Source organism: Leptosomus discolor, chromosome 18, assembly GCF_034619465.1.
Source record: "Leptosomus discolor isolate bLepDis1 chromosome 18, bLepDis1.hap2, whole genome shotgun sequence".
In the NCBI taxonomy this organism is placed as follows: Eukaryota; Metazoa; Chordata; class Aves; order Leptosomiformes; family Leptosomidae; genus Leptosomus; species Leptosomus discolor.
In genome coordinates, this window is record NC_141408.1 from 5979700 (window position 1) to 6007151 (window position 27452).

Below are 27452 nucleotides of genomic sequence, written 5' to 3' on the forward strand. Positions count from 1 at the left end.
CTGTGTGGCAAGGAGACAGGGCAAGAGGAGAAGGGCTGGACGTGAGTGACGCACAGGGGCTGGGGCGAGCCGGGACGGCCAAAACTGAGGAGAAAGTTGCTGGGATGAGGAGGGGAGGCTGCGGGTGAGAGGGGCGCGAGGCAGGCGAGGGCCGCGGAGGGCGGCAGGACGGCGCTGAGGCGGGTGCGGGGTAGCGCGGGCCGCCCGCCGCCGAGTGCGCAGGCCCTGCGCGCATGCCCGCAACTTATTTCGCGCGGTCGGGGCGCCGCATTTCACGCGGCGCCGAGCGGGGTAGCGGGCGGGGTGGGGCGGGGCGGTGGCAGCAGCAGCCGCCACGTGACCGGCGCGGGCGCGGGGCCGGGCGGCCGCTGGGGGCCAGCACCGCCATCCGCCCCGCGCCGGCTGGGCGGCCGCTGGGGCTCGGCGGCGGCGGCGGCTGCTGCCCTCCGCCAGGCCGGGGGGACCGGCCGGCTGCAGCCTCCTCCCCCGCGGTGGGGGCGAGGGGCGCGGGAGGCAGCGTCGGGAGCAGAAAGCACACACCGGTGCCGTCCCCACTGGAGCGTATTTGAGCCTCGGCACCACCTCTGTATTTTTTATTATTATTATTATTATTATTGTTGTTGCCGTTTTTGGGGAGGGGGGCAGCCTCCTCTCCGCTCGGATCTATTGTCACCACCACCAGTACCCCCCCTCCTCGCCACAATTAATCCGATGAATTTGCCATGATTGATCCGTATTAATAGCCGGGGTGGGTGGGCGTGTTTTGGGGCTTTTTTTTTCCTTCCCTTTTTTTCTTTCTTTTTTTTTTTTTTTTTCTTTTATTGTTTGGTTTTGTTTTTGGAGGGGCCGGGCTGGGATCCGATCTCCACTCCAGAGTCCATCCCTGGTCGGTGCCTGAGAAAATTGCATCTGGATGCATCGTTATTATTATTATTGTGTTTGATCCAGGGAGATAAAGGAGGAGGGGGAGAGGAGTGCGTGTTCGTGGGGAGGGGAAGGCTGCACCCTTCCCTGCACACACACACGCAGAGAAAGAGAGCTCCATACATCTAGATATATTTTTTTTTCCCTTGGAACTTCTTTTAGTTGGGGAGGAAAGGAAGAAAGAAAATAAATTCTGTGCAAGGAAATACTCTCAGCTCCCTCCTTCCAGCGGGTCTCTCTCCTTCTTTCTTTATTTTTCCCCCCTTCTTCTCTGCTTTTTTTCCTCTCTTTCGGAGATCCTCGCCCTCCCAGCCCCTTGATCAAAGCATTCCGCTATTCTGATTTATTGCCTGCTTGGTGAGGCTTTTTTTCCCCCCCTTTCTTTCTCTCTCTCTCGCCTTTTTTTTTTTTTTTTTTTTTTTTTTTACAAAGGCGACCTGAGATCAGCCATTACTTTCCTTGGCTCGCTTATAGGAATCTCTTACATTTGGTGCTTGCTGCTGGTGGTGGTGGAACCGCACTCGGATTCTTTCATCCCCCCCCACCCCCTTGCTGTCCTCTCCTCCCTCCCTTTCTCCTTCCCTCTCTCCCTCCCTCCCTCCCCCGTTATTCCGCCGGGGGAGCCGGATTTGTGGCTGCGGTGGGGCGGGGGGGGACGAGAGCGAGAGGGAGAGCCGGCGAGAGACATGGATGGCCCGGCGCGATGCAACGGGCTTCGGAAGAAGCGGCGATCGCGGTCCCAGCGCGACCGGGAGCGGCGAGCCAAAGGCGGGCGGCGCGGCTCTGCCGCCGGCGGGGCCGCCGGCCCCGGGGCCGCCGCGGCGCTCTCCTCCTCGGGCTCGGAGAAGGAAGACAATGGGCCCCCGCCGCCGTCCCGGCCGCGGCCCCCCCGGAGGAAGCGGCGGGAGTCCTCCTCGGCCGAAGAGGACATTATCGACGGTTTCGCGATGTCCAGCTTCGTCACTTTCGAGGCGCTGGAGGTAGGAGCGGCGGCGCTTTGTGTGCGCCTCATTGTGTGGGGGGAGCGGCGGGGGGAGCCCCCGCAACGCCGACCCGGACACCACCCCCCGCGCCTTACACACACCCCCCCCCGCCCCCCATCCCCCCCGGGCCGGCGCCGCCGGGGGTGCCCACGGGGGCGGTCCCGCCGCCCCTTCCCCGTCCCCGCGGTGCCCCGCTCCCCTCCCTTCTCCCTTCCTGCCGCCGACACCTGCAGCCTGGCGCGCCGCTCCCGGCGGGCGGCGGGGGGCTCCGGCGGCGGGGACCGGGGCGACATCCCCCCACCCTCCGTCACCTCGGGCACGGGAGCGGGGAGTTGTGCGTGTCCCCCCCCTCCCCCCCCGCGGGGTTCCCGGCGGCGCTTCCCCACCCCTCCCACGGATCAAACTTTTCTCTCGCCGCGGTGTCCCGGCGGGGCTGCCCACGCGTGTCCGCGGGGCGGCGTGGGCCGCGGGGGAGGGGGGAGCTCTGTGTGCGCGTGTGTTTCTTCTCTCGGTCTCGCCGACCGCTGGTGGTGGCGGTGGTGCTGCTGGGTGGGGGGCGCCCGTCCTGCCGCGCTCCCTGCCGGCTTGTCACGAGTGGGCCCCGCGGTGAGCGGCGCGGCCTCCCACTCCACGGGGGGCACTAGTCACACCTCCCCCCCCCCTCCCCCAAATGCTGAAGAAAGGGGTGCGGGAAAGCCGAAGCCCGGCCGGGCGGAGGTTGGCACCGCCCGGGAGGCGCCCCCCCCCCCCCGCCCCCCCCCGGCGGCGCCTCCCTCCGCGCGGCCCGGCCTCGGCCCCGGCCCCCGTGTACCCTCCACCCCCCCACCGGCGATCGTGGAGCCGCTGCCGGCCCGGGCAGGGTCGTGGTGGGGATGCGGCCGTGCAAAGGGGAGCTCTGGCCCGTTTGTTCGAAGGACTTTGTTGTTTATAACTTCTGCTCTGGAGAAGTTTGCTGTGGCGAAAAGCAGATTTATTCGGGTTTATGTGTGCTGGAGTCACAACTGGAACGACTATGAACTGTCAAAATAAATGAGATGAAGCTGATTGTTTAACAGAAAAATCTGTGTAGCTCTTAAGCTGTTTAAATATTTAGCCAGGAATAGTTAGTGGCATTTTCAGGGTTTTTCTGGCTTTTGTGTGTGGGTTTTTATTTATTTATTTATTTATTTATTTATTTATTTATTTTAATTTGGAGCCAGATTTTGTCCTTGGTTACACCTGTATCTGTCCAGACTAATGTCTCCAAGAGAACTTAACTCTAGAGTAACTGAAGGGAGGATTTGTTCACTCCAACAAACCTCCACATGGTTGATGTTAGACTTGTGGAAGCAATAACAAGCAAATGCTGAGGTTACCACGAGACCAAATTTTACCACCATTTCTCACCTGGTGAGCCCATACACAAGTGCCCTGCTCAAACCAGAGAGAGGAGGAGTGTGAATACATGTTTGTCAGCAAGAGTGAGATTTGCATGTTTCTGTTTCAGACAAAATTCTGTTCTTCCTCAAACAAAGCCCCAGTTCGTGTCGTTAGGGGTTTTATGTGAATATGGACTCGATTTGGTCATAGTCCTTTTTGGAGGAGAAGTAAAGAGCAAGTTTTATGGTCAGAACTTGGTAGGCCGTTTTAGAAAATGTCTTTATGCTGTTTCACTTCTTACTTGTTTATTTTCCACTTGAAATGGAAATAATTGCTGTGCTGTTTTCTCTTTGTGAAGCCAAGAATGGCTACTACTTGCATCCTGTCGTAATCCTGTAGCACTAAAAAGGAGCGCAGAAACATTACCCAGTTCTGCCAGCTAATATCACATTCAGATAAAACAATAGCTCGCACACTGAGACTTGACATACTTTTAATGTTCATGTGATAGGTGGCACATTTTGACCTAACGATTTCATGCTGCGTTGAGAAATAATGTCACAAAATCGTTGTTAGGTGCTTTTTCCTGCAGCTTGGTATGTATGTTGAGAAAGTTGTTTCTGAGGATCAGAGGGAGATGAAGGTGTCTAAGGCACAAGCCCAGCATGGCAGGAATTACTGTGTATGTTGCGTGTAGCAGCCTGAAGTTTTTATTGTGATTTTTAGTGTTGGTGAGGAGGTTGTGAGTGGCTGGTGGAGTGAGATATCTCAGCCTTGGTGAGATGTTTTAAGTGTTAATGTGCTTGAGTTGAGACAAGAAGCCCTGGGTGCCGTGGAGAGGTGCCCTGGTATTTATACAGCTCATGCTCTGGGTCTGCCCTGGCTCATTGGAGGCCGTGGAGGTTTCTCCCCAGGTTCCAGGAGACACTTGTGCCCAGCATGTGACAAGTCTGCCCCAGCCCAGGCTTTATGCTTGAACTTCAGCCTTTTCTTAGGCTTAGCACAGCTGAAAGAGTGCAGAGACAGAGAGTGTTTTGTCTGCATATTCAGCACTGGATGATCTAAACCTGTGGTCCAGAAGAGGGGAAGCCAGGCAGGTGGTGGCTCGCATAGGAGGGGAATAGCCACCATGGAGGGATGAGGCTGAGCTCCCTGCTTAAGGGGACGTTTTTGCAGCAGTAGGGGTGCAAGTTGGGTGGATGTGAGGTGTCACCCCAGGATCTTCATATGAATGCTGTATATAAGGTTGTGAACAAGAACTTCCTTATAGCTTTGTTTTACCTGTATTTTTTTGTTGGTGTGACTGAAAAAGCCCAAATTGTGTAAAATACCAGGTTGTGTGAAGCTCATAGATGGTAAGGGGACACAGGTGCTGTACCAGAAGAGCACACATCCCATGGCCGCTGCAGCTTCAGTAGGAGTCATCTGTTATGGTTATGTTGATAAAAGTTCCCATCCCTTGAAGCAAAACCATCTTTTTAACCAGCTCTCGGAGCTGCTTTTCTGTCCAGGTGTCAGTAGCCTTCTTGTGCTTCTCCAGTGTAAATTGTTTGGTGTAGAAATAGAGGCCATCTGCTTCTAGTTATCAGTCTCTGGGTTTATGGCACTCTGTACCTTGATCTCTAATGTTTGCACGGGGAATAGAGGGGATGAGGGAGTTGAACGAAGGCAGTGGGTTCTCATTTTGATTTTTTTTTTTTTTCCTTGGTGTGACAGTTGAGCAAATTCAGTGTCATTGCAGATGTGGCCAGGCTGATCCTCACCTGGCCTTGCTAGGCTCTGGTGAAGTGACGTGCAGTGTAGGCCTGTCTGCTACACTGGGGAGCATTTTGGAGCTTTGACTTTCAGAACCTAGCACTTACTCTGTAGTTAAGCAACTGAGATGTGGTCCTACAATTTGATCTGATTCAGCAGATCCTCCTGTGAGTAGCCTTGCTGGGACTAACAGCAGCAAGCTCTGCGGTTTACACCAGAGCAGTTACTCACACATCACTTCCCTAACCTCCCAAAATCTTCCAGCCTGTAAAAAGAGAAAGGTGCAGACGCTTAGTACCTGTGTTGGTGTGGTCAGTGTCTTGTCAAGCTGACTGCTTTCCCCAGCTTGGTGCAGCCTGTGCTGCGCTGCTGCTATGAGGTTCTCCAAACCCAGGTGGGCATTTTAGACACCAGTTTGACAGGGAAAGAGTGTTTCTCAAGACATGAGAAATCAGTCTGTTGGAGTGACTTTCCCCATGATGTGCTTTGGCAGTGCTGGCGAGGAGGTTTCTGTGGAGCTTTCTGGTGAGGTGAGATTTCGCTAAGATGTTTGTCTCCCTCCTACCCCCTGGTGCGTAGGACTCCAGGCAGGAGACCGACATGACATGGCTGTTGATGTGCCATGGTGAAGCTGGTTTACTGTGATGAGAAATGAAATCTGACCTGAATGTTAAGATAGCTTAAAGCCTGGGAAGTACTTGATGTTTCCTAAGTCAGTGCTGACCATCCCTATGGAGTAAGCAGTTGGTTTCAGGTTTTCTGAACACTGAGTAAGGTAATGAGTTTTTTTCTGCAGATGTTTGTTTAGCTTCAACTGAGGCAGTTCATCTGACAAGCCTGAAATGGGACGTAGGTATTTATAAAGCACAGATAGCAGTGGTGTGGGGTGGGAAGGGGGGGATTTGCATTTAAATGGGGATTCTTGTTTCATAAAATTGGCACTATTTTTCACCGTGCGTTTGCTGAGCTAATTTCTGTTCAGCATGCAGGCATGAGTTTGTTTTGAGACCATGCTAAATTGTCGTCAGGTAAAGCCCAATATAATTAATTACAAATGAGAAATGCTGACAAATATTTGTCAAGGAACTGTTTAATGAGCTTCAAATTCTGTGTCAGATGATTCTATCCACCTAGTGTAAATAATTTTTAAGCAATTGTTCCACTGTGTGTATGTGATTTAGGCAGATGTTAGTTACGGCAGTTTTACATGTTGGACAGATAATATGAGACTAGATGTAGTAAAGATTAACAGCTGATGTGGGCTTTAAAGTAGAGACACTACTGTTACACAAACAAAATGTGGAAGTAACAGGAAGGTTTTGAAGATACTGTGGTCTCAGTTGTGTGTCTGTCTGCACTGACAGCGTAGCTCTGTGTATGCATCTGAATGCAGAAATTTGCTTTAATAACTGCTGTGTGATACCCATTGCTAGGCACGGCCCAGTGAAAATAGAAATAGCTTGGCCGTGTGACCGCAGAAGCTTTGAGCGGGACACCAGAATGACTGGCTTGCAGTGTGGTTTTCCTCCCCAAATCATTCTCTCCTCATCAGCCTTTTAGCTGGCCTGATTAGCCTGTTTACTTAAATTCTCTGAGATTTCAAGCAAGTTTGTTCTGTCTTGTCTCTATTCCTTCATATTTCAAAAGGAATTTGATCTTCATGCCTTACCGCAGCAGCATCATAACATCAGGTGTTTGTTCAGTGCTGTCAGCAAATCTTGGTAGCCCTTCTTGTGTTTATTGACTGCTTAGATGCTTAGGTGTTTGTCCTAGTCTCTGTTTGCACATGCGAGTCTGCAGATTTAGACCAGCAGAGAAAAGAAGGGAGAACTAAATGAAGATATCTGCGGGTGATGAGTGGCATTAGGTTATATGTGTCACTGGGATATCATATGAAGCGATGTGCTTATTATTTTCATTGTGTATTTAGAGGAAAGAGTAAATTGACCTGAGATCAAAATTTGAGATAACCTTGACAGAGCAACTGAGTCTCTTGATGAAAACCCTCAGCAACCAGACCTGGAAAAACAGTAACCTAAACTGAAAGCAGGATCCAAAACCGCAGGATGCATATTCCAGAAAAGAAATCCCTTGGGTAATTTTTGAAACCTGTGTTACTATCATTTGGGCACCTGAATACTTTTAAAATACTTTAAAAAGCCTGATACTTTTCTGGGAGGCGGGGCACCCGCAACTCCTGCTGACATCAGTAGCTGTTGAAGAGCTCAAGCTGTCTTTTCGGGCAGATAATGGATGACTGAGGATTGTGATTGTTGCATAAATATTCTTTTAAACTCCTGAAGGTAACAGTGTAATGAAGGTGGGGATTTTTGCCATTCCCATAGGTAGTAGTAGGAGGCATAATGGCCTTGAGTTAAAGAAGGAAGAGTTTAAATTATAAAGAAAAGTTCTTTAGATAAATGCGATTCAAGTAGTTTCCACTGGCCCTGCTCTTTGAGATTAACATTAATGGGAATTATGACACATGTCAATAGCACGGAAGGCACCCTTATCCTTCTTTATCTTAGCGTCTTTTTTTTTCTGCTTTTTGGGCGAGAAAGTAAGCCTTTTCTCATTACGTATCTGGGGCCTCTGCTGGGATGAGGGAGTGTAAAGAAACAGATTTATAAAATAAGAGTAAAGCATCAGGAACTTGGAAGGAAAATGATCACTAGGGAAAGGGGAAAAAAAAATCAGCAGAGACATCAAGGGGCTGAGTAATTGAAAGATTGAGTTACAATGCTGAGATCAATAGAGAAATATCAGGGACTGGATGGGAACACTGAGAACTGGAGGGGGATGTTGTTACCAAAAGTGGAAGTTTCAGGTAAGATCCATTGCTGTGTATGTAACCACTCCTTGGTGAGAGCTGTGCTGTCAGTACCGAGGGGGAATACTCAACAAAATCTGTCCCCACTTAAAAAGTCGTTAAACCCGTTAACTCTTCAGCTGGGAGAAAGGCAGAATGATTCTTCACTCAATGAGATGGCCCCCTGTTTCTCCCCTGACTCTGCTACTATTTTTTTTTTTTTTTCCTTTTTAAGGACTGTTTTCTATCAGTTTGACTGGAAGACCCTACCTCATTACATTGGGGGTCTGACCTGCAGCCTTGTAATTATCTGCAGCTAAATTAGAAGTTTAATCTTTGTTCTGAGCAACAATAAGTTGAGTCAGATAGGTTTTAAAAATAGCCCAAGCTCAAGTTTAGTGAAGTCTCAAATGCAATTAATAAAAAGGTAATGGAGTTAGGAAGTTGTGGGCTGAAATGTGGAAATGTTTAACTCTCAGTTTTCCTTTGCTTGAACTGCAGTACTTTGCTGAGGCAACATCACCTTGGTTCTGCAAGGGGAAATTACTTCCAGCGTTTCCCTGTGTTCTTGTACATCATCCTTATGATTTATCAGTTCAGTATCTGTGTTCTCGTTGGGGTTTGGCGTGGTACGTGCCACAAATGACCAGCTGTATGCATTTTCTGTATAGTCAGTTTGTCGTTTTGAGTCGATGCCAAGCCCTGGTGAAGACTGCTTCAGAACATCATAGTCCTCTAAACTCCTTTGTTGTGAAATGGATATGAAAATCCACTTTGTAAGTAACGAGAAATGGCTAATGCAGGTAGGGATTTGTTTTGCTGTAACAGCAGAACATGCAGTGGCAATTTGTCAGATCCCCAGCTCAGCTCTGCTGTACTATTTGCCTTTAAATAGTGTGTTACCTTAATATGTTGAGATTTTTCTCCTTGTATCTTGGCAACACTACTGCTGAAGTTCACACACTTATGCGGTGGAGAGAGAAGGTTTTAACCAAAAGGGTAAATCTTTAGTCTGGTAAATATAGGATGGAGTTTTGATTCTGTCCTTGTCTGTGCAGGAGTGGTGGAATGAAAGTCAGCAAAAGCAGTGGATTAATCCTTGGCACTGCACGTATTTTTCTGTTTGTGAGTTTTTGCCTATCAGGCTTAATTTGATCATGTTGCATGACATACGCTCCATGTGGATTTACTTTGTATTTGATGTGCATCTTGGTCCTACTGGTTTTAAAACCTCCTGAGACGAAGACGCAGGAGATGAGCTGAGGTGTACTGGTATCTGATGCACCCAAGTTTCTGGCTGTCTGAACTTTAGATTGTGTAATGCTGGCTGATGCAAATATTGCTGACATGATTAATACCCCCAAGTCCAAATGGGAATAGTTACTCCATAGCCACGCAGGAGATCAGTTTGGTGTTTTCTCCAGAAATGGTCACCCTTTAATCTCTCACATGTGTTTGCCAGCTTCCCAAAGTGGAAGCTGCTTCTCCTGTAGAATCAGTGCTTTTATAAATTACCTCTTTTTCTACTTCTATTTGGTAGCAAAGGGGACTTACTAGTTTGGGAATAAAATCACTGCCAACCCGTCTTCCCCATTCACAAGCCCAGGCTTGTCCTTTGTTGGATGAGCTCATGAAAACAAGCAAACAACTTCAGCCTTTGAGATGTGCCCTGTGCTGAACATCATTTGAATGAAACTGTCTGGGGCAGGTTTGTGGATGCTGCAGGATGATAGTGAACACATCAATCGGAGAGGGAGGTAGATGTAGGCACCAGGAGGTTCTAGGTTAGATTAACTTTTGGGTGGCTGAAGTTCTGGAGAGGTACTCTTTGTGTTGCACAGTAATTGTAACAGAGTTGTATCAGACTTTAAAACATGTTTTACACTCCCATGCGGTCAAACAGTGGTCAGATCCAGAACCCAATTGATGAAGGTTTGTGAGAAGCCTTGCTTCGTAATAGGCTGACTATGAGAGGGGCGATTTTTCAGAGGACAGTATGTAACAGAGATAATATCTGGTGCAGATACTCCCTTACCTGCCTGTCAGTGAAATCTGCAAGCCACTATCACCTTTTTCCCTGCATGTGGGTACAAGTTACTGTGTCCCAGGCGACCCACCCTTGGGGCTTAGGGTGACCCAGCTTGCAGGTTGCTCTGGAGTGTCCTACAGCTGCTGTTAACTCACCCTCCCAGTATAGTAAAGGCATTTTCATTTCTTGCCCGTGAAGTGGAACCGATGAGACAGAAGTGCTTGCCACCGACTTCTCACAGGTGACTCTCAGGCATGGGACAGCAGTGGCCCTGGGTATGAAATGTGTGTGATGTAACGTCTCCCTCCTGGCAAGTTTTGACAGCCCGTGTTTTGCTGTTTGCACACCATTTCCTATTGCTGAGGCTTGGATGAGTTACAAAAGTGGTGATAATTGCTCAAGGCATTGATTTTTATTTATTTTTGCTCTGGAAGTCAGAAGTGACCTGAGACATTTCAGTCAGAGAATCTACTTCAGGCTTTTTGAGACCTCTTCTTACATGGATGTTGGGAATGGAGGAGAGGTGGCCAAAGGACCTGGCTCGTTGCTCGTTCCAGTTGGGGGGGCTGTTGAGTCTGTTGCTCACCTGGCTCCTGACCACTTCTGTCACCTTCATCTTGGCTTCTGCATGTCCAGGTGCTTAACACCGTATGTCTCTGGAGAGTGCTATGAGTGTCCTTCAAGGGACCTCCAGAAACTGGCATCTGGTCCCCAGCTTCCAGAAGGCCCAGGGGAAGGAGCTGGGTAACACACGCTCTCCAGCTTGCTCCAGAGCTGGCCAGATGTGTTCAGCAGCCAGGCGTGATGTGACAGCCATTGGAGTGGGCACTGATGGAGGGCTGAGGCAGCGAAAGTAGTTTTGACCTCCGAGGAGTCTGTGTGGTAAGAAGGCAAGTGAAGAAGTGCTGCTGTTGGGGACAATTTATGTTGTAACTCTGTTAGTGCAGTGGGTTTTAATGCATGTTAAGGGTACTTTGACCTTTGGATGGAATCTTTTGGTGTGAAATTGTGTCTTTTCTCCTCTCTTTTCTTCCCTTAAAGAACATTCAAAATAAATACTGAAAATCAAAACCGTCTGTTTTGAGGGGACCAAATTGCTTTTCTTTATTTTATGTGATTTGAATATTACTGAATGATTAAAAGTCCTAGTAATTTTTACTGGGTGGCTGTTGTGCTAGTAGGCAGTGACTCTTCTAGCATTAGTCATTTTAACTATGGAAAAAAATAATAAAAATGCAATTAATGTGGCTCAACAGCTGAGTGTGATGGACTTTTTTTTAAAAAAAAAAAAAGAAAAAAAGTAAATTTTAATGAGTTCTGGGATCAGAAAGATACATCTGGTGGATGGATTTGCCAAGTTTTCAACCTCAGAATGTGTGTTGAAAAACTCAGTGAATTATGTAGCTACAAAAGTGGATCTTTGCATGTTTATAAGACCTCAGTGCAATCTCCTTATATTTGCCTAATGACAAACAGACATTCTCATAGAGGCGCAGCCCAGAAGGACACACATGTGCTGAAATGGCTCTGTAAGCTGATAGTATTTGTATCAGAATGCTGCTACTAGAGAAGGAATTTTAGAGGATCCATTAAATATAGGGGAAAAAAAATATCTTGGTATTGGATGAAAGAAAAGAGAAGGAAGGGAGAGAGGAGGGGGGAAAAAGAGGAGAGGGAGCACTGAAACTTTAAATGTACATGATGTGTGGGCTGAGATACTGTGCCTCCACTGTTGAACCAGAAAATTTATAACAACTGTTTGTCATGTGTATGTATTTATAGCCATTCACATAATGAAGAAGTTTCATGAGGTTGTAATAATGTACCAAGATGGATGTAATTAAAACAGAAGCAAATTGACACCTCTAGATTAAAGGCAAACTCTAAACTAATACACCTGTATGCTGTCACTTATGTTTTAGTTGTCTGGGGCAGTCTGCCAGATATGCAAATAAAAAGACATTGGCAAATTTCCTTGGATGTGCAGTTATGAAAACCCCAACTATTTAATCTTTTACCTAGCCCCGTTCAGGTTCGTAGCAATGGTAGAATTTATTAATTTGGTGTCACTGATGCTTCGTGATGGGAACAGACTAAATGATACAGAGGGTTGGGAAAGGAGCAAGAAGAAATACAGAGCAGGTGACTGCCAGAGAATAATATTCTTTACAGTGGAACCCTTCCTTAGAAAAGAGGTGTCAACTGCAGGGTTTCAGATCTGTCCTAACTCTCAAAACTCTAGAGGACTAAAGAGTCCTTGACATTGACTTTCTGTACCATTTGAGCTCAGTTAAATGCTTTTGAAAACTGCGCTGTAACAACAGATTTTGGTTCTGTCACACTGCAGGTGATTGGGGCTGCCAGTAAGGAAACTTCTCTTAACATTTATATGTTTCAGATATGCTGGCACAATTCAGATCGGATGTAGGTCATTACTTAGTCTATGAAATGGCTATAAAGTATCTTAGCAATTTTATGTAATAGTATTTTTCAACTTGTTTCAATTTGCAGAAGCCTGACATTTTTCCAGTGGAGTTGTGGACACCTGTATAGTGAATTTAAGCCTGCAGTCAATAGGTTTGCTCTCTGAATTAACACTTCTGGGGTTCTTGGATGTAGTCTGCAAACTACTGATGTAAAATAGGCTATTGGTATGGAGCAGGAAGGGAATTATTTGCCTTGTTAGTTCCAGGCCTGTGAATGGAAGTACCAGCCTTTCTTTCGAGTAACTTGCACCCCAGGTAACCTGCATTCATTTAAAGGTCCCAGGGATGGAAATAGGTCCTCACGTGGCTTGTGTATAACACCCATGGCTGGTGATTAGAGTTTTCTGTTTAACAGCTGATACTGGTACCTCCAGCTCCTCCTCCCCGAGTATGAAAAGTGTTACCTTCTGTGGATTTGGTGGCATTTCCTCTGGGAGCAGCTGTCCTAGAGACCCGCATCCCTCTGCTGCTGCCAGTAACCTCCTCAGGTGGGTGCAGCCACTTGGGTTAGTAACATTAATTTGTGAGTAGATTGATACGACTACAGGTCTGGAGAGCTCAGTGAAGCCCCAAATTCTTGAATTCAGTTTTGATGTTCTTTGTCCCAGTCAGGGACGAACCAGAAGGAAATCCAGCCATCCGTCTTGCGAGGCGTTGCAGTCACAAGCCCGCTCCTGCCTGGCGGTGCTGGGCTGTGGGCTGTGTTTTCCGGGAGCTGTCTGCGTGGAAGCTCCAGTGGGCATGTTTTTTTCCACTTTTTCTGAATTAAGGAGACTCTTTTTTTAATGCATCTGGACATTAAGTGTCAATCATACGAGGTACGTTGCTTCAAAGTGATTTCATATACTAGGATTTTTGTCTTCAGTACTTCAACAACTTTTCTTCCACCTTTAATCTTTCATGAGCGGAAGCTTCAAAAGATAATTAGTAAAACATGCTTTTATCTGCATTTATCTCAAAACATGATTAATTTTTTAACTGCAATTACAGCAATCATTTCAAGTTTCCTCTATATTAATGAGTAAAGGATTTTTTTTTTTTTTTTAGAAACTAAATATGGCTATATTGGCCGAGTTGAAAGGTACATTTATGAGTGTGCTTTTTGTTTTCATTGCTAGGGATTGAATTTCCGGTTCCAGGAAGTAATATTTCACATGGATTAAAGTCTTTGAAATGCTCTTGCCTGGCTTCACTGGATCATTTTGAGGAGCTGACAATGATAAGAACTGGATCATGCACTTTGCCAGACCTGGTTACTGAATACCCAGTTACACGTTCCCCTCGTGTTGGTACTTTTTTGCTCCGCACTGTGCGTGTGTGACTGGCAGGACATCCTCTGCATGCTGCTCTTGGCATTGAAATGTGAGATATACGATGCAGCCGATTTGTTGTTAATGAATCGGCAATGAACTTGTAAATTTTCACCTTTACCATTTCTGTCTTTGTTATAGGCAGCTTAAGGCGTTTTTATTGCTATTTCACTTCAGGGAGAAAGATGTTCATGTCTGTTCCTGTCTTTATTGCTGGTACTAATGTGTGTAGGACTGTCCAACTGGTATCCTGCAGCCTGGATCCCGGCTGTACATTGAGTGTGTGGCTCTTCAGGATTTTGAGCACCTCCTGTCTGTCCATGGCTCACCCCAGTGCCCCTAGAAAATCGTGCCACAAGGACCAAGATAGCCCAAAACAGGTATCCAGCCCTGTGCCTCTAAAAGCAATGGACCACTGTGGGGGATTACTGAAAAGACATGGCATTGAAACTACTTTTCATGAGAGTACAGCTTTTGCATAATTTTGCCCTGTGAAGGCTGCTAGTCAGCCCTGGCTCCTGATTTCTCCATGAACAGGACAGAGGGATTTTGGGCTGGAGCTGCAGTTTCATTGCTCTGTGCCTTCAGAGGGACTGGGCAGAGTAGCCTCGAGGCTGCTGGGGGTGATGCTGGGGTGATGGTGTGGCCTCAGTTACCACAGCAGAGCACAAGCAGCGAGGTAAACAGAGCAGGCATTTGAAACTGTAGCTATAAGAAGTGCAAAGACATGTTTTTCTTCTGGCGTGTTGTTTTGGTGTTGTGTGTGTTTTTTTGTGTTTTTTTTTTTTTCCCCTTGGTTCCCTTCAGTTAGGCCTTAGTCCTGGATGTCAGAGGTGATTCGCAGTAAGCCTTCACGGCCTTCATTCACATCTGATTTTAGCTTCTAAACTCGGATTGCAGTTACCCTGCCCTGCAGTCTCTAGGGAGATGGATGCGATGACGACTGCAACAGTGAATTGGGCAGCTGCATAGGAAAGCATACGAGTGTATAATCAGATTTCTGATAAAACCAGGTCTCTAAGTCCCTTGAATGGGTAGCTTTGCTGTGAATAGCCTCATAAGGTCTGCTGTGGCTGCTCTCTTTGTTTGGTACTCTGACAAAAAATTTCTCTGGTATCCTTGTTGGCATATTTTTACATCTGTTATCCATATTTTGGATTTGTTCTGGCTGCAGTCTTATTTTGTTTTGCAAAATCTACCTGGGATTGGGACGGAGATGTATGTTTGCTAAGGCAGATTTGGAAATTGCATTGTTGAAATACAGCCCATATGGGCCATTGTAAAATGGTTACTGCAGCATATAATTGCCTTCACAATGATGTGCTTTGTCATTTTACTTCCATCTTCAAAGAGGCTCTCCTGTAGTCTGCTGACAGCAATGGTGGTATTAGAAAACATATGGATTTGTAAAGGCATTAAACTGTCTTTAGTTCAAGGATTAGATTACGATGTTAGAGTATGGGTCACCACATTTTCGTGTAGATAGGCTGCACTTGACTGTGTCTGTTTATGTTGTAGGTTAGGGAAGGGTTTGCTTATTTATTGAAGATATCTAGCATAATATCCTTTCGAGTACACAGGTAAGGAGGCATCTCTCACGCCATGGTACACGGTATGAGCTGCACCTCTGTCCCAAGGCCGTGGTCCTACCTCACCCTGCTTCGCTTGCAGGGCTCAGTCAGGTCTTGCTGGCCACACTGACAAGACTTTCAAGAAGTCTTGGAGGGAAGTGCCAATTGCAACATGGAAAAATACACAGAACATAAACCCCACAAAATTTGCTTTGAAATTTTAAGGGTTTTTTTAGTCCTCCGTGCTGGGCTGCTACTCTGGGTATTTTGGGTATTTGTTTTACGCTCATATACAGAGGATGTGTTTACACAGTACAGCTCCACACATTTCAGAGTATAGGGTAATCTGTTCAGCTTTTTTTTCTACCCTTGCAATTGGAAGTGTGGATTTTCTGGGTCAGGTTTGAAGTCTGCAGTGCCCCTCGGCAAAGGCCAGCGCAGCCTTTGCATTGTGGGATGCACACGTTGTGGGATGTGGCATGCAGCCTCTCTCCAGGCTGGAGTCATGCTCGTGCTCTTTACACCATCAAAAGGGGGGAAGCTAGAGAGTGAGAGGAGTAATACACATAAAGAAGATCCTTCAGGTCCAGGTTTGTGGTTTTTTGGGGTGTTTGTTGGTTGGTTGGTTGGTGGTTTTTTTTGCGGCCTGCTCAGTTTAGCACGCCGCCCAGCTGGGACATTGAAGCAGGCTGAGGAGTCTTGCTTGGCCCACGGCCACCTTCACCTTCTGCCACATGTGCTTGCTGTTGCGTTTGGGTTTGTGCAGATCCCTCTCAAAACAGCTCTTCTGCGTCTCTTGTCCTTCGAACACACTCTTTAGTTAAGGTGCTGAGCTGGTGCTTGGGAGACATGGGTTTGTTTCTATGTGAGCGCAGTCATCTTTCATAACCTTGAAGCAGTCACTCCCCTCCCAGTTCAGCACGGCTGTGCGAGCACCTGCTTTGTGGTTGTGCTGAATAAGGCAGGATTTGGCCTTGGATCCATGCATATGCTCATGGGAGGTGCTGCGTCCAGGCTTGTAGGTTTGGGTTTCTTGACTGAGAAAAGCAGGCCTATGGGGACAATGCTGATGTGTGAGCTACTATTTAGCGTGAAGTCAAATATGTGCTTAGGTGTCACCTTGAGCTAGAGAGTTAGTTTTGCTGTAGCTGAGTTTTTCTGTCCACAAAATGGGTTTAATAATATTTTCCCTCTTTAGAGATTGACTGGCTGCTTAATTTATCTGCGGGATGCTCAAATAGTAAGTGGTTAACATAAAATATCTACATAATTTAACTTAGTACATCAAAACACCAGTGCTTATACACATTTAGCAGGGACTTGGCTAGAACATGTATTTAAATAACTAAAGACACTTGCATTGTTGTTAACCACCTTTTAAAATAAAGCTGTAATTTTGCCTTAAAATTATTGGCAGCAATCACTTTAAGGAAATCTGATGTGAAGAGTAACTCAGTGAAATTCTGATTAGTGCTTTATCTTTCTTTATACTGTTGTGATTATTAATCATGTAAAAGTTAGTGTTGCTTAGTTATGGCTTGCTTCATTTTTAAATCACTTGCAACATTATCTGTCCCAGCTGTGGTGGGTATCAAGGCTAGCTTATGGTAATATCTTTCTTTAAATCCATTGCAGAATAGGGAAGAAACTCTCGTTCTACCTATGAGAAATGTTAAAGGATGTATTACTAATCCTGGCAGCTGTGACAGTGATAAACAAATTAGGTCCGTCATTAATGCCAGGGTCTGCAGGTGTAATATGTCATAAAACTGGTGTATCTCTGTTCCTAACTGGCCTGTAGAAGGTAAATAAATGCAGGTATTTTTAATCCTTGTGTAACGAATTTAAGAGCAAAGCTGCTTTATGATAAGGTTTGTGTAAGATGAACATGAAGTTCATATATATGGCATGTTTTTGCAGCAAACAGTGCAGAAATGAGAAAGATAGAAACTTAGTCCAGTGAGAAGCTCCCATTGATATCCCCAGATTTTGCAGTAGGCACTTGTCAGAGCTTTGTTTAAGGACAGTATTTATGCAGATGTTTAAGTCAGTCCCTCTTGAAGACAGTACTTGAATATGGTGTTAAAAATCATAGCACAGTGCACTTAAAATGAGTTTATGCTTAAGTGCAGTCAGGAGCGGGATGTTATTAGGTATATGCATAAATATATCCTTAATGTGTTGCTTTGTAGCAGTGACTCTTTAAAAATTAGGAAAGCATGGGAGAGTGGCTTGTTTTGCTTTTGTTTTGGGGCCTTCAGGTAGTCAAGTCTGGTGGTGAGACAGCTTCTGGAGCAGCAGGGCCAAGGCATGGACCGAACTCTGCCTGCTGATGCAGCTCAGCATCTGCCTGCGGGATGTAGGACAGGGCAGCTTGCTGGAGGGCACCTGGAAGTGCTGGAAAAGCCTCAGCAGGCAGCTTGGCTGGGTGACTACAGGTAACGGCAGGATAGAAATGGAGGACCGGGCATCCTAGACACGCTGCAGGCTGGTGTGAGCCCATGTTTGTTGAAAGCTTTCATATTTAGTGTGTCTCTCGCCTGATGCTTGAATCCAAGTGTGCGTCTGCGCAGCGAGGATGTTGGATGAGTTTGGAGTCGAACACAAATTCAGATCTGAGTGTAACATACAGTGTCAGCGCAAACTCTGAGAAGCTGAAGCCGCTACTGTATAGGATTGAATTTTGTTTCTTCTGAAGAGAAATGAACTTTGCAGCTTTGCTTGCAGTAAGTCCTGTAAATGAGTAGTCATCAAGATTTCCCTGGCAAGTAGCATTACTTTGGGTAATTACTTTGGGAAGCTACCAGGGGGTGCCTCTCCTCTCCCCTGGTGCAGACACCTTCCCATCCAGCCACATATTGTTGCTTTCTCCAATACCAGCTGAACAGGTGGCAGGATTCAAATCACCACTCTCTGAATGGAGTTCACTCTCCACAGTAGCTCACCAGAGGCCTGTTTTGTTACAGAACATTGATTAAATAAATATTCCTATGCATACAAAAGAGGAGAAATCTGTTACAGCACTCTGCAGTTATTTTTCCATTAATGGCAAGGAGTTCTCTAATTTTCCTGCCCCTTTCAATCTGTTTCTCTGTCTCCCTCCCTTCCCATCACACTAATGCCTTGAAGCGCATGAGTAACATACAAACAGCTTACGTTCCCTCCAGTTCAAATCTACAAATGCCTGAGCTCCAACTCAACATGCTGTAGGAAATCCTGCTAGTCAGTCCAGGGCATAATTGACTACTTCATGTGCGTGTTTTTCATTGACTTGATACTTCATGTTCAGTATCAGTATTCCTTGTGTTAACTGACTTCCATTTCATTAATTTATATAGCGGCAGTTAAAAATACAATGCTGCAATACCAGCATCTTGCATAATATTGATAACTGGGGCAGAATATTTGACTTCTGAAGAATATATTTTTTCTTGTGTTCTGTGATACCGGATCTTTTAAAACCTTTGAGGGAAAAGTTACTGCTCTGTGATCTGTGCTGATGGAGGTGCATATATGTTTTGGAAGAAATGCACCTCTTGCTCAAAGATCCTGGCAGCCAAAGACAGCTCCGCTGCAAGCAGCAGATTTGATTTGGTATAAAATTGTGGCAACTGGAAATAAATGTATGGTAAAGGATTCCTTCAGGGGAAAAAATAGCTTTACTAGTTTTAAGTTCAGCAGATATTTGTCTTAAGAAACAACTTTTGGTTGAACAAATGTCTGGCTGCAATAAATGTAGAGTATGAGGAAATGCCATGGCATTACTTTGGCTCTATGCTGATGTGACTGAGATCAAAATCCACTCCAAAGGAAGTAACTTGAATTTAGGTGGTGGTGTTTTTTTTTTTTTTCCCCAGGCAATAATATCTCTACTTTGGGAAAAACCAGAAGTCAGTGTTTCTGTGTCATCATTTTCCTTAAATTTTAGAGCTGTTAAATCACAGAGCTGTTACTCTAGAGGAGTAAATAGTGTAATTAATTTTTTAATATTTGAAGACCATAAATGAAGCTTCCTTACATTATATGAGTTTGTCTTAAAATACTCGTCCCTGTTGGCTAGGTTTAGGATCAGGGTTGGAGATACCCGTTTGGCTAAGGCTGATCATCTGGGCACTCTTGGAAGGACAGCCCTCGCCCTCTTTCCTAAGCTACGGTATGATTGCCATGGTTGAAGTGAAGCCGTGCCAGCATGCTCTGCTCTCCTGCTGCTTTGTGTTGCTGTGGGTAAGAAAGGTCTGGTTGTGGAAGGCTGTGGCAGAAGCCCAGTGTCTTGTCTTCTTTTGCTTGCTGTGGGCAGTTAGTTGGAAGTGACACTAACCTGAGTTTAATTCTAGCTTTACATTGCAACAACATGCCAGCTGTTCCCTGCATTCTTCCGTGATGCTGCAATGTAATTATTCTTGTTACCTTTCAAGATGTAATTTTATATTGGTGTGCTTTCCCACTAACTCTTTGCCACGGAAAATGTATAGCTAATTCATTTTTCCTGTAACATGACGAAGCAGGGGAGAAGATCTCAAATCCTAGGGCCAAGTGGCCGTATTAATGACAGCTGAGGAGCAATGTGCAAAGAGGAAAGGCCTCGTCTGAAAGCCACTGGGACGTGTGTAGTGATTAATGGTATCGTTGCTTTTTAGCTTCATCAAAAGGTTTCAGTGTAAGAGTTTCTAAGGAATGCTGATAGTCACAGGAACCTATCAAAGGGTACAGAAAATATCAAATGAGCAAGCAGGAATGGGAGTTAATTACTGAACAGTGATTACTCTGATATAACCAATTATTGGATCATTAAATGTTTATTACCTTTTTTATGCTCCTTTCCCCCGTAAGTGCAGTTTTGTCCTCATAGTATTAAAAAAAGGGTGGATCTAATGCATAAAAAGCCTTTTCAAAACCTGGAATGTATTAACAGAGCATCTCATCCTAACACCTGACATGCTGGCCTACTCTCTCTGCTTTCCCTTGCTCTGCGGATTTGGGGTCAAGTGCTGTGAACCCTATTTAAAGGCCAGATTATCTCACTTCTAGGAAGGGGCTGGAGACAAGCGCAGCAGCAGAAGCAGGGGAGAGGCTCTGCTAGATGTAGCCGGCAAGTTCACCGCTCTTCCCATGGCGACGCGGGGTTGGGTTCTGCTCCTGCTGGAAGTGGTCTGTGGCTTTTGTATCTGTTGCCCAGAGACTCTTCTTAGGGCTCTCTGGCTCCCTAAGGATGGAGTGGCATGGCCTTCATTTTCCTTGGGCTCAGAGCATCTGTTCCTCTCCATTCACTAAACCTTCCTGAAGAAAAGAAGAGTTTCCATTGCAAGGCAGAAATGATGCCATTTGAAAGCGAGCCATAAACCCTGCACAGGTCTTCCACTGGACGTCTGCAAAGTGAAAAATACCATCTTTTCAAACTGACTGCAGTTTTTTGGGATGACATTTGAGGGTTTAAAATGTTAAAGCAATTTTTTAAAATATAGCTATTTGTGACTTGTGTCAGTGATCCTTAAATGTTGAGTTGTTTAAGCTTTGTATCTCGGGAGAAGTAAGGGTCGGGGGGGAAAAAAAACAAAACAAAACTCAAACCTCTTTCTCTGTCATCACAGCGTTTCCCGGTGGTGGCTTACGCTGGTCTGCGTGTGTAGGGGGGCTGGGACGGGTCTGCATCTACCTCGTGCCTTTGGTGGGTGTTGGGGGGCAGGTGGAATGATGCTGGGGTTCATCACTGTCCTAGTGTGTCGCAAGGCCCTGGCAGTGGGTTTTGTGTCTGTGGTGTGGGCAGAGTGATGCCGGGGAGGCAGTCGGTGTGCTCTGCCTAGTGTATGTGTGTGACCGTTACCGGATCTGCTTAATAACAGTAATTCATCTGTTTCTGAAGCATTTGGCCTGTCTCATCTGCAGCTACTGACGTCGCCACCTCTCAGTAACCGCATTGGTTTTGTCTCAAATGCAGCGTGCTTGTTCATTAGAGGAAGTTCTCGTGAAGCAAATTTTTTCCATGCCCTTATTTGTGATTTAAGCTTAATCGTTGTTTTTATGAACTTTCCGAGGGGATTATTATTTTTTTATTAATACCTCCCTTTGCCAAGTTGGAAGCTTCAACCACTTTTGAGCTAAACCTTAAGTCAGTCTGTCTTTTTTTCTGTTCATCTTTGTTTTCAAACATAACCCAACCAGTGAAAAATCTGCTTCTGGACCTTCCCTCACAAATGTGATTTTCAATTTTCATCTCTGACACCTAAACCTCCATGAAAGTTGATGGGGAAGGTTATAGGGAATGCACAGCAGAGATTGAAACCAGGATGCTGTTTGCAGCTTTGTGTTATTACTGTAGTGGAAAAGGAAGAAACTCTGTTAAACCATGTTCCCTGTGCTCCTGGGAATTACTGTCTTTACCACACTGCTGTGTTAAATCGGTTGTGTGGCAGTTGGGACTTTGCCCTCTTTGGAAGGACTCTTCCTTCTCCTGATGGGTTTTTCTCTAATCATTCAAAGCAGAACTTTATTCTGGGTTCCTTTCTCTATTTTTCTTTAAAAATACAGGGCACTTTTACTTTGCAGAGCAAATTTTATGCAGGTCACAGCTTCCTCCTGTGCATGAAGATGATTCTGTCCCCACAGTACAAGTCTGTGGAGTCAGGACTTGTCAGAGATGCTTAAGGATGTGTCACTCGCAGGAGCCTGGGTTCCCACATAGGCATCTGCACTAAACACCATCACTCTGAATATCCAGCAGTAAACTGCTTCCTCCAGCAGTGAATCACAACTATAAAAGGCCCCTTTAATCTGCCACAATCTCAGTTTTGGGGATGCAGGCTGGTACGGTGGGCTCAGTGTCCTGGCTGTTGCAGCCGTGAGAGTGAGAGGCATAGCCAGGCTACTCAGTGCTGCTGCTCATAGACATGTATGTGATTATCCCTTTTTGACAGCTTCTGTGTAAAATAGTAATAAAAATAATACTACTGAAATGTCCCTCAGGATTTCCTCTTAATAACCGAACACACAGCAGCAGTTGTAAACTGTCTTGGTAATGTCATAGCCTCTGAGAAGCGTGAAGGGCGGAGGACTTCCGATGGCAGGTGAGGATCCCAGTAACAAGGTGAAAACAAGGCGTCCTGTGTTTCAGATCCTGTAGAAAAATGTATTGTGGTTGCAAGGCCGTGGGAGATGAGCCAGCCTCCAGGATTGCTACAAATGTTAGATTTCAATGAAAGGTCAGCCAGGAACAAGGTCAAAACAAGCCCGATACGCATAGCAAACAGCGAAGCTGTGAGGCGCAGATAAAGGTTAATGTGAAAGGGCTATTGGCATTAGTACAGCATGTGGTCAGCTTGCTGCGGAGAAGGGTCTGAACCAGGAGATAATGAGGAGGGTTTACTCTAATTCTATTATAATGTATAATTAACTAGCATAATTGATAGCAATTTTCCCTCTGTGTGTGTGTATGCACGTGTACAGAAAGTCTCATTTTCGGCTTTTGTGCGATTGCACCATGTGCCTTGAGCTGATGGAAACTGTCCGGTGGCTGCCTGGGGCTCGAGCTCACCACCTTGCTCAGCCCACGGATGCAGAGGGGGAGCAATGTTTTCCAGAGCCTGCATTTTCTCTGCCTCTGAAGTTAGACATAATATCTAGGTGGTGGCCTGGATAAGGTAGACCTGCTGCTGCTAAAGCAGTCTGTTGTGCCAAGAGCCATGGATGAAGTTAGTGTTTGAAGAGAGAGTGAGGGACAGGTCAGGCCCATTTTCTTCTGGATTGTTTGCACCTTTTATTCTCAGTATCCCTGTGGAAATGAATTTTGCCTTTGTGATCATCTTTTGTACAGGATAAAATTTACACTTTGTTACTATACAGAGACATATGCATACTTGTGTTTCAAATGCATTGGGGGTTTTAATTTTCATGGTGCACAAGGAAGAAAAAACGTTGCTGATTCCTCTGGCCCTCCTCTGCAGGGCAGAGGGGAAATAAGCAAAATATTCCCCTGCCTCAAATCAACCCAAAACCAGGCTGCAATGCTCTACTGATGTTTGGGATTTTGCTGATTTTTGGACAGGTAGGGAAACCCCTGCTGTGGCAATGACACTGGGTACCATGAAGTAACCTGGCTCACCAAACGTAAAATTAGGCTTTATCCCACACGATTGATGTTGTTGGGTTGCAGGAAGCCTTGTTGTATCCACTATTAGATCCTTGATGTGATGTGAAAACATCAAGGTAGAAAATGTAGGCTTGGTCTGGGGGGTGGGTGTGTTGGTTGGTTGGTTTGTTTTTTAAATCTGGCCCTGATGACAGAGAGGTTTACCCAAAGTCTTGAATTGTAAAGTAATAGAAGCGGAATGACAAGTAAAAGTGTTGAATAAAATATCTTGACGACCTGTTTTGCTTGTCCACCCCTCTTGATTTTGAGGGGTAAAATTGAGAGAGGGCATTACTATTTACTTATTTTTTTCTTTCAGTATCTGACAATAAACATTTTTTGAGTGTAAGTGCAAATAACCCACTTTTCTGTTCTTAATCCGTTGGGATGGGAAACCTAAAGGCTGTATTCTTGCTTGAGGCGGGGGGGATTTAGGCTTCCAGCTACATGAAATGTTAGCTGGAAACATGTGGCTAAAGGCTCCCAAATACCGAGCTGAGACTCTTCCCCTGAGGTTCTGGTTTATTTGGAAATTTAATTTGTGATTTTTTTTTTAAATTTTATTTTTTTATTTCAAAGGTTATGCAACACTTTAAGCCTCAGATTTTAGGTCAGTCTGCCTGTTACAGCCAGATCCACCTCATCAGTGAGGAGGCTCCCCGAGGACTGCAAAAGACTCGGGCTTATGTTATCCAGGAAAAATGTGTATAATAGGTGTATTATAAAGTAGTAGGTAATGTAACCCGTCTGTTAGCCTGATGAGTGCAATGTGAACAGTGTTACGGTATGGTTGCATGCACTTAAGATCCTTTTTACAAAATAATGCTAACTGCCCTGGACCAAATGATGCCAGGGTCTTATAAATACCTGCCAGTACTTGTAGAGGGAGCCAAGAAAAGTCAGGTGGAGAAATCAGTGAGATTGGCTCTCATGCAGAGTTTCAGTGTCTGAGGTACTGCTAAATCTAGTGAAGGATTAATACCAAAATAATCCTGCTTGTCCAGGAAACCTGAGACAACATGAAGATTTGAGATCAGTGTGATATGCTTTAGAAGGAGTGTAATAATAAATTCGCAAGCCACCAGAGATAGAAACCCATTGCTATTCATCCTACATCACATCTGAGCTTTCCTACAGTTTGTTTCCTGTTCCAGTGATAAGAGAGATCCCATTCCACCTGAAGTCCACCATCATTTCAGTGCTGGCTTTCACCAGAACCCATAAAAATACTCCAAATCCAGCAAAAATCCCCCTGTTGTTCAAAATCAATTCCTCTAACCATTTGAAAAGTCTCATCCTGGACTCTAGGTGGTCTGTACCGTTCTCCAGTGCTGTTAGTATTCTGGCTGCAGAAGTTATATTGAAGTGGGAATGAAAGTAAGGTAGCAAGTGGGAGGATAGAGGTTGTTTTTTGTTGTGGGGTTTTTTCTTTGGTTGGTTTGTTTGTGTGTTTTTTTTTTTTTTTTTTTTTTGAAAAGCACTAGTGACTGCTTAATATCCAGATCTCACTAATCTGTTGCCATTACATGTGCATGTTGGAAAATCTCACTTGTATTTTTGCTGCTTTTTTTCCCGTGTTTGTTATCAGATGTATCTAGATACTGCTGGTGTTTTGCATTGTTGGGTGTCTCGAGATGTGATACCCAAGCCATGTAAAAAGGCATGTGGCTCAGCGTGGAGCTGCCACAGCTTCTGCTTGTGACCTTGTTCAGCGTTGTGTTCAGGACTGCTGGAGCTGATCCTGACACCCCCTCCCAGCCTGTCGTATCTCTCTCCAGCCTCACTGCTGCAGTGAGTGGTGCTTGAGTTTTCTAAGCATTTTGCAAGATGACAAGCAGTTGAAGAAGTCCCCACAGGACTACTTTCTTCAAAACCCGTTTCCCTGACTTATCCTTGAGTGGTCTGGATGTGAGTTGGTCCACGTCCCCAGTAAGACTATGCCCATGAGTTGGGACTGTTTGGATTTTGGATAAACCTGTGTCTCCTTTCAGTGGCTCCACTGGTGCTGTTTTTACCTTGCCAACAGCGACTGTGGGCATGGTGTGTTCTGCTCACCCTCTGTCCACGAGGCCCCTTGTCTATAACTGCCTGCACCCAGTGCATCTGCAAAAATAAACCAGAGCAGGCAAGGTCCCTTGTGCTCCCCTGGCTTGGTGCAGAGGATCCCAGCAGGCAGGTGCCTGGGGAGCTGAATGGGATCTCAAGCACCTGGGGCATTGCCTCCTGCCAGGTCTCTGTGGTGGAGGCACTGGACTGGCCCCACGCTTGGTGGCAAGGGCCCTTGCAATGGTTAAGGATCCAGTCAGCTTCAGCTGCTACTCCAACAGTGGAGAGCTTGCTTTCCCGAAAAGCACTTGTGTTTTTAAGCCATTTATTTTTCCGTTGCACTGAGTCATTAAACATTCCTGCTTGTGTTTTGTTGTTTTTACCCTCTGTAGGAGCTGAGGGAATTTATTCAGCGTCTCAGTCTGGTAATGGAGGAGGCTGAGGAGGTGCTTGACTGTCTGACTCGGCAGGCAGAGGCACGGATGTTGCTGCATGTGACATCTTTCTAGTGAAGTGGGATGTCAAGATCTGAGATCCTTTTCCACTTAGTGTACAAGAGCATTAGAACAAAAGGAAACAAAAACTGGCCATGCACCACAAAAGAAACTAAACCAACCCCCCTGGCTAAAAGTGCATTTTTAATGTTATGAGCAATTTCAGACAGAAATTGCATGAAACACTTTACCTGAGTGTTAATGGATCTGCTGGGGTCAGAGGAATTATTCTGGTTTACACCAGCCTTGCGTGTGATCCTCCTTTTTTTTTTTTTTCTTTTCCCTTTCCAACTGTGTTCACAACAGATGGTGATTATTATGTTTGCTCAGATCAATGAATATTAAAAAAAAAAAAGTAAAGAGAAAAAGACAAAAAATGCCCTTCAACTCAATGGAGTCACTCGGGGTTCAGTTTTAGCCCCTGGGTTTTCATTTGGACAATGTTAAGTTATAGTAACTTAAATGGAATTTTTATGAGCAATTGTTTTGCCATGAAACGAGATCTCCCGTGGCATTGACCCAAGCAGATATCTGGCTGTTGGACATGCCAGCTGGCTCTTCTAGCAACCTCTGCTCTCTTGGGGCACGCTCCTGAGGTGGTGAGATGCTTGCTTGACTGGCAGGTGCCCTCAGGGGCGTACCTGTTCCTCACCTTGTTTTCCTGGAAAAAGACACTTGTTTACAAAGCAAATATTTTAGTAGCATGTGAGATTTAGAAGCACAAAAAAATATATTATTTGAGACAGAATCCAAAATAATCTGTTGGAGTAAATGGGAGTACCATGAATGAGCAACTTGGGGTTGAGACTTGTGGCTGGAGGAGATGGACACGGGCAGTGGTGGGAATAGGAGAACTGCGTTTCCCCCTACATGCAGGTGTAAATGCGATGCTCCAGTGTTTCCTCCTGAGTAGTTCAATCCTGGACTTTACTGCGTTCGCTTTATTTTCTGGTTTTGCCTCAGCAAAGTCTCCTGTGCAAGGATCCCCTGTTGGGGTGTGAGGACACACAGTTGCTCCAGAGAGATCTCTCCAGAACTGCCCTCGGTGTTTTCTCCCCAATGGTGCAGAGCATTGCCAGTCCCAGAAAGCCGTTTCCCTTCTGGAGCGGTAACCTTTGCTTTTGTGAAGGCTAAAGCTTAGTCCTTTGTGATATTTGAGAGACAGTTGAGTCATTTGGGGGCCAGCCCCACTCCTGTTGCGGTCACAGACAAGGTTCATGCTGCCTCCACCACTGTGGAGATCCCCTTCTCCTTCCGTCAAAGACATGCTGATTGCAGAGTGGGGCGAGGAGCTGCTCTACGTTGTCTGTGAGCACTGCTGGGTCCTCCAGTCTGCGTTCTGGGTGCGCTGCAGAGGGTCTCAATAGGAAGGAGAGGCTGTAGGGGTGCTTAAAATGGAAAGGGTTTAAGGAATAATAATAATAAACTTAACAAATCACTTTTACATGGGCTGGAGGAAAAAGTGAATTAATGTCTGGCCTCTTCTCTGCTGAGATTTTGCAGGGATTTTCCTGAAAGCTGAATTGCATTCAGCAGTTAAAATGACATTATTTCAGGTCTTTGG

At 45.7% G+C, this 27452-nt stretch overlaps 1 protein-coding gene across 4 annotated transcripts in view; it reads left to right on the forward strand.

Moving 5' to 3' along the window:
- Nucleotides 1–1610: 1610 nt before the first annotated feature.
- Nucleotides 1611–27452, forward strand: part of AUTS2 (activator of transcription and developmental regulator AUTS2) — a 785815-nt gene continuing 759973 nt past the window's right edge. For all 4 annotated transcript variants that reach the window (XM_086475189.1, XM_086475190.1, XM_086475191.1 and 1 more), the window contains exon 1: nucleotides 1611–1904. In XM_086475189.1, coding sequence (XP_086331315.1) covers nucleotides 1611–1904 — 294 coding nt within the window. The remainder of the gene's footprint in view (nucleotides 1905–27452) is intronic.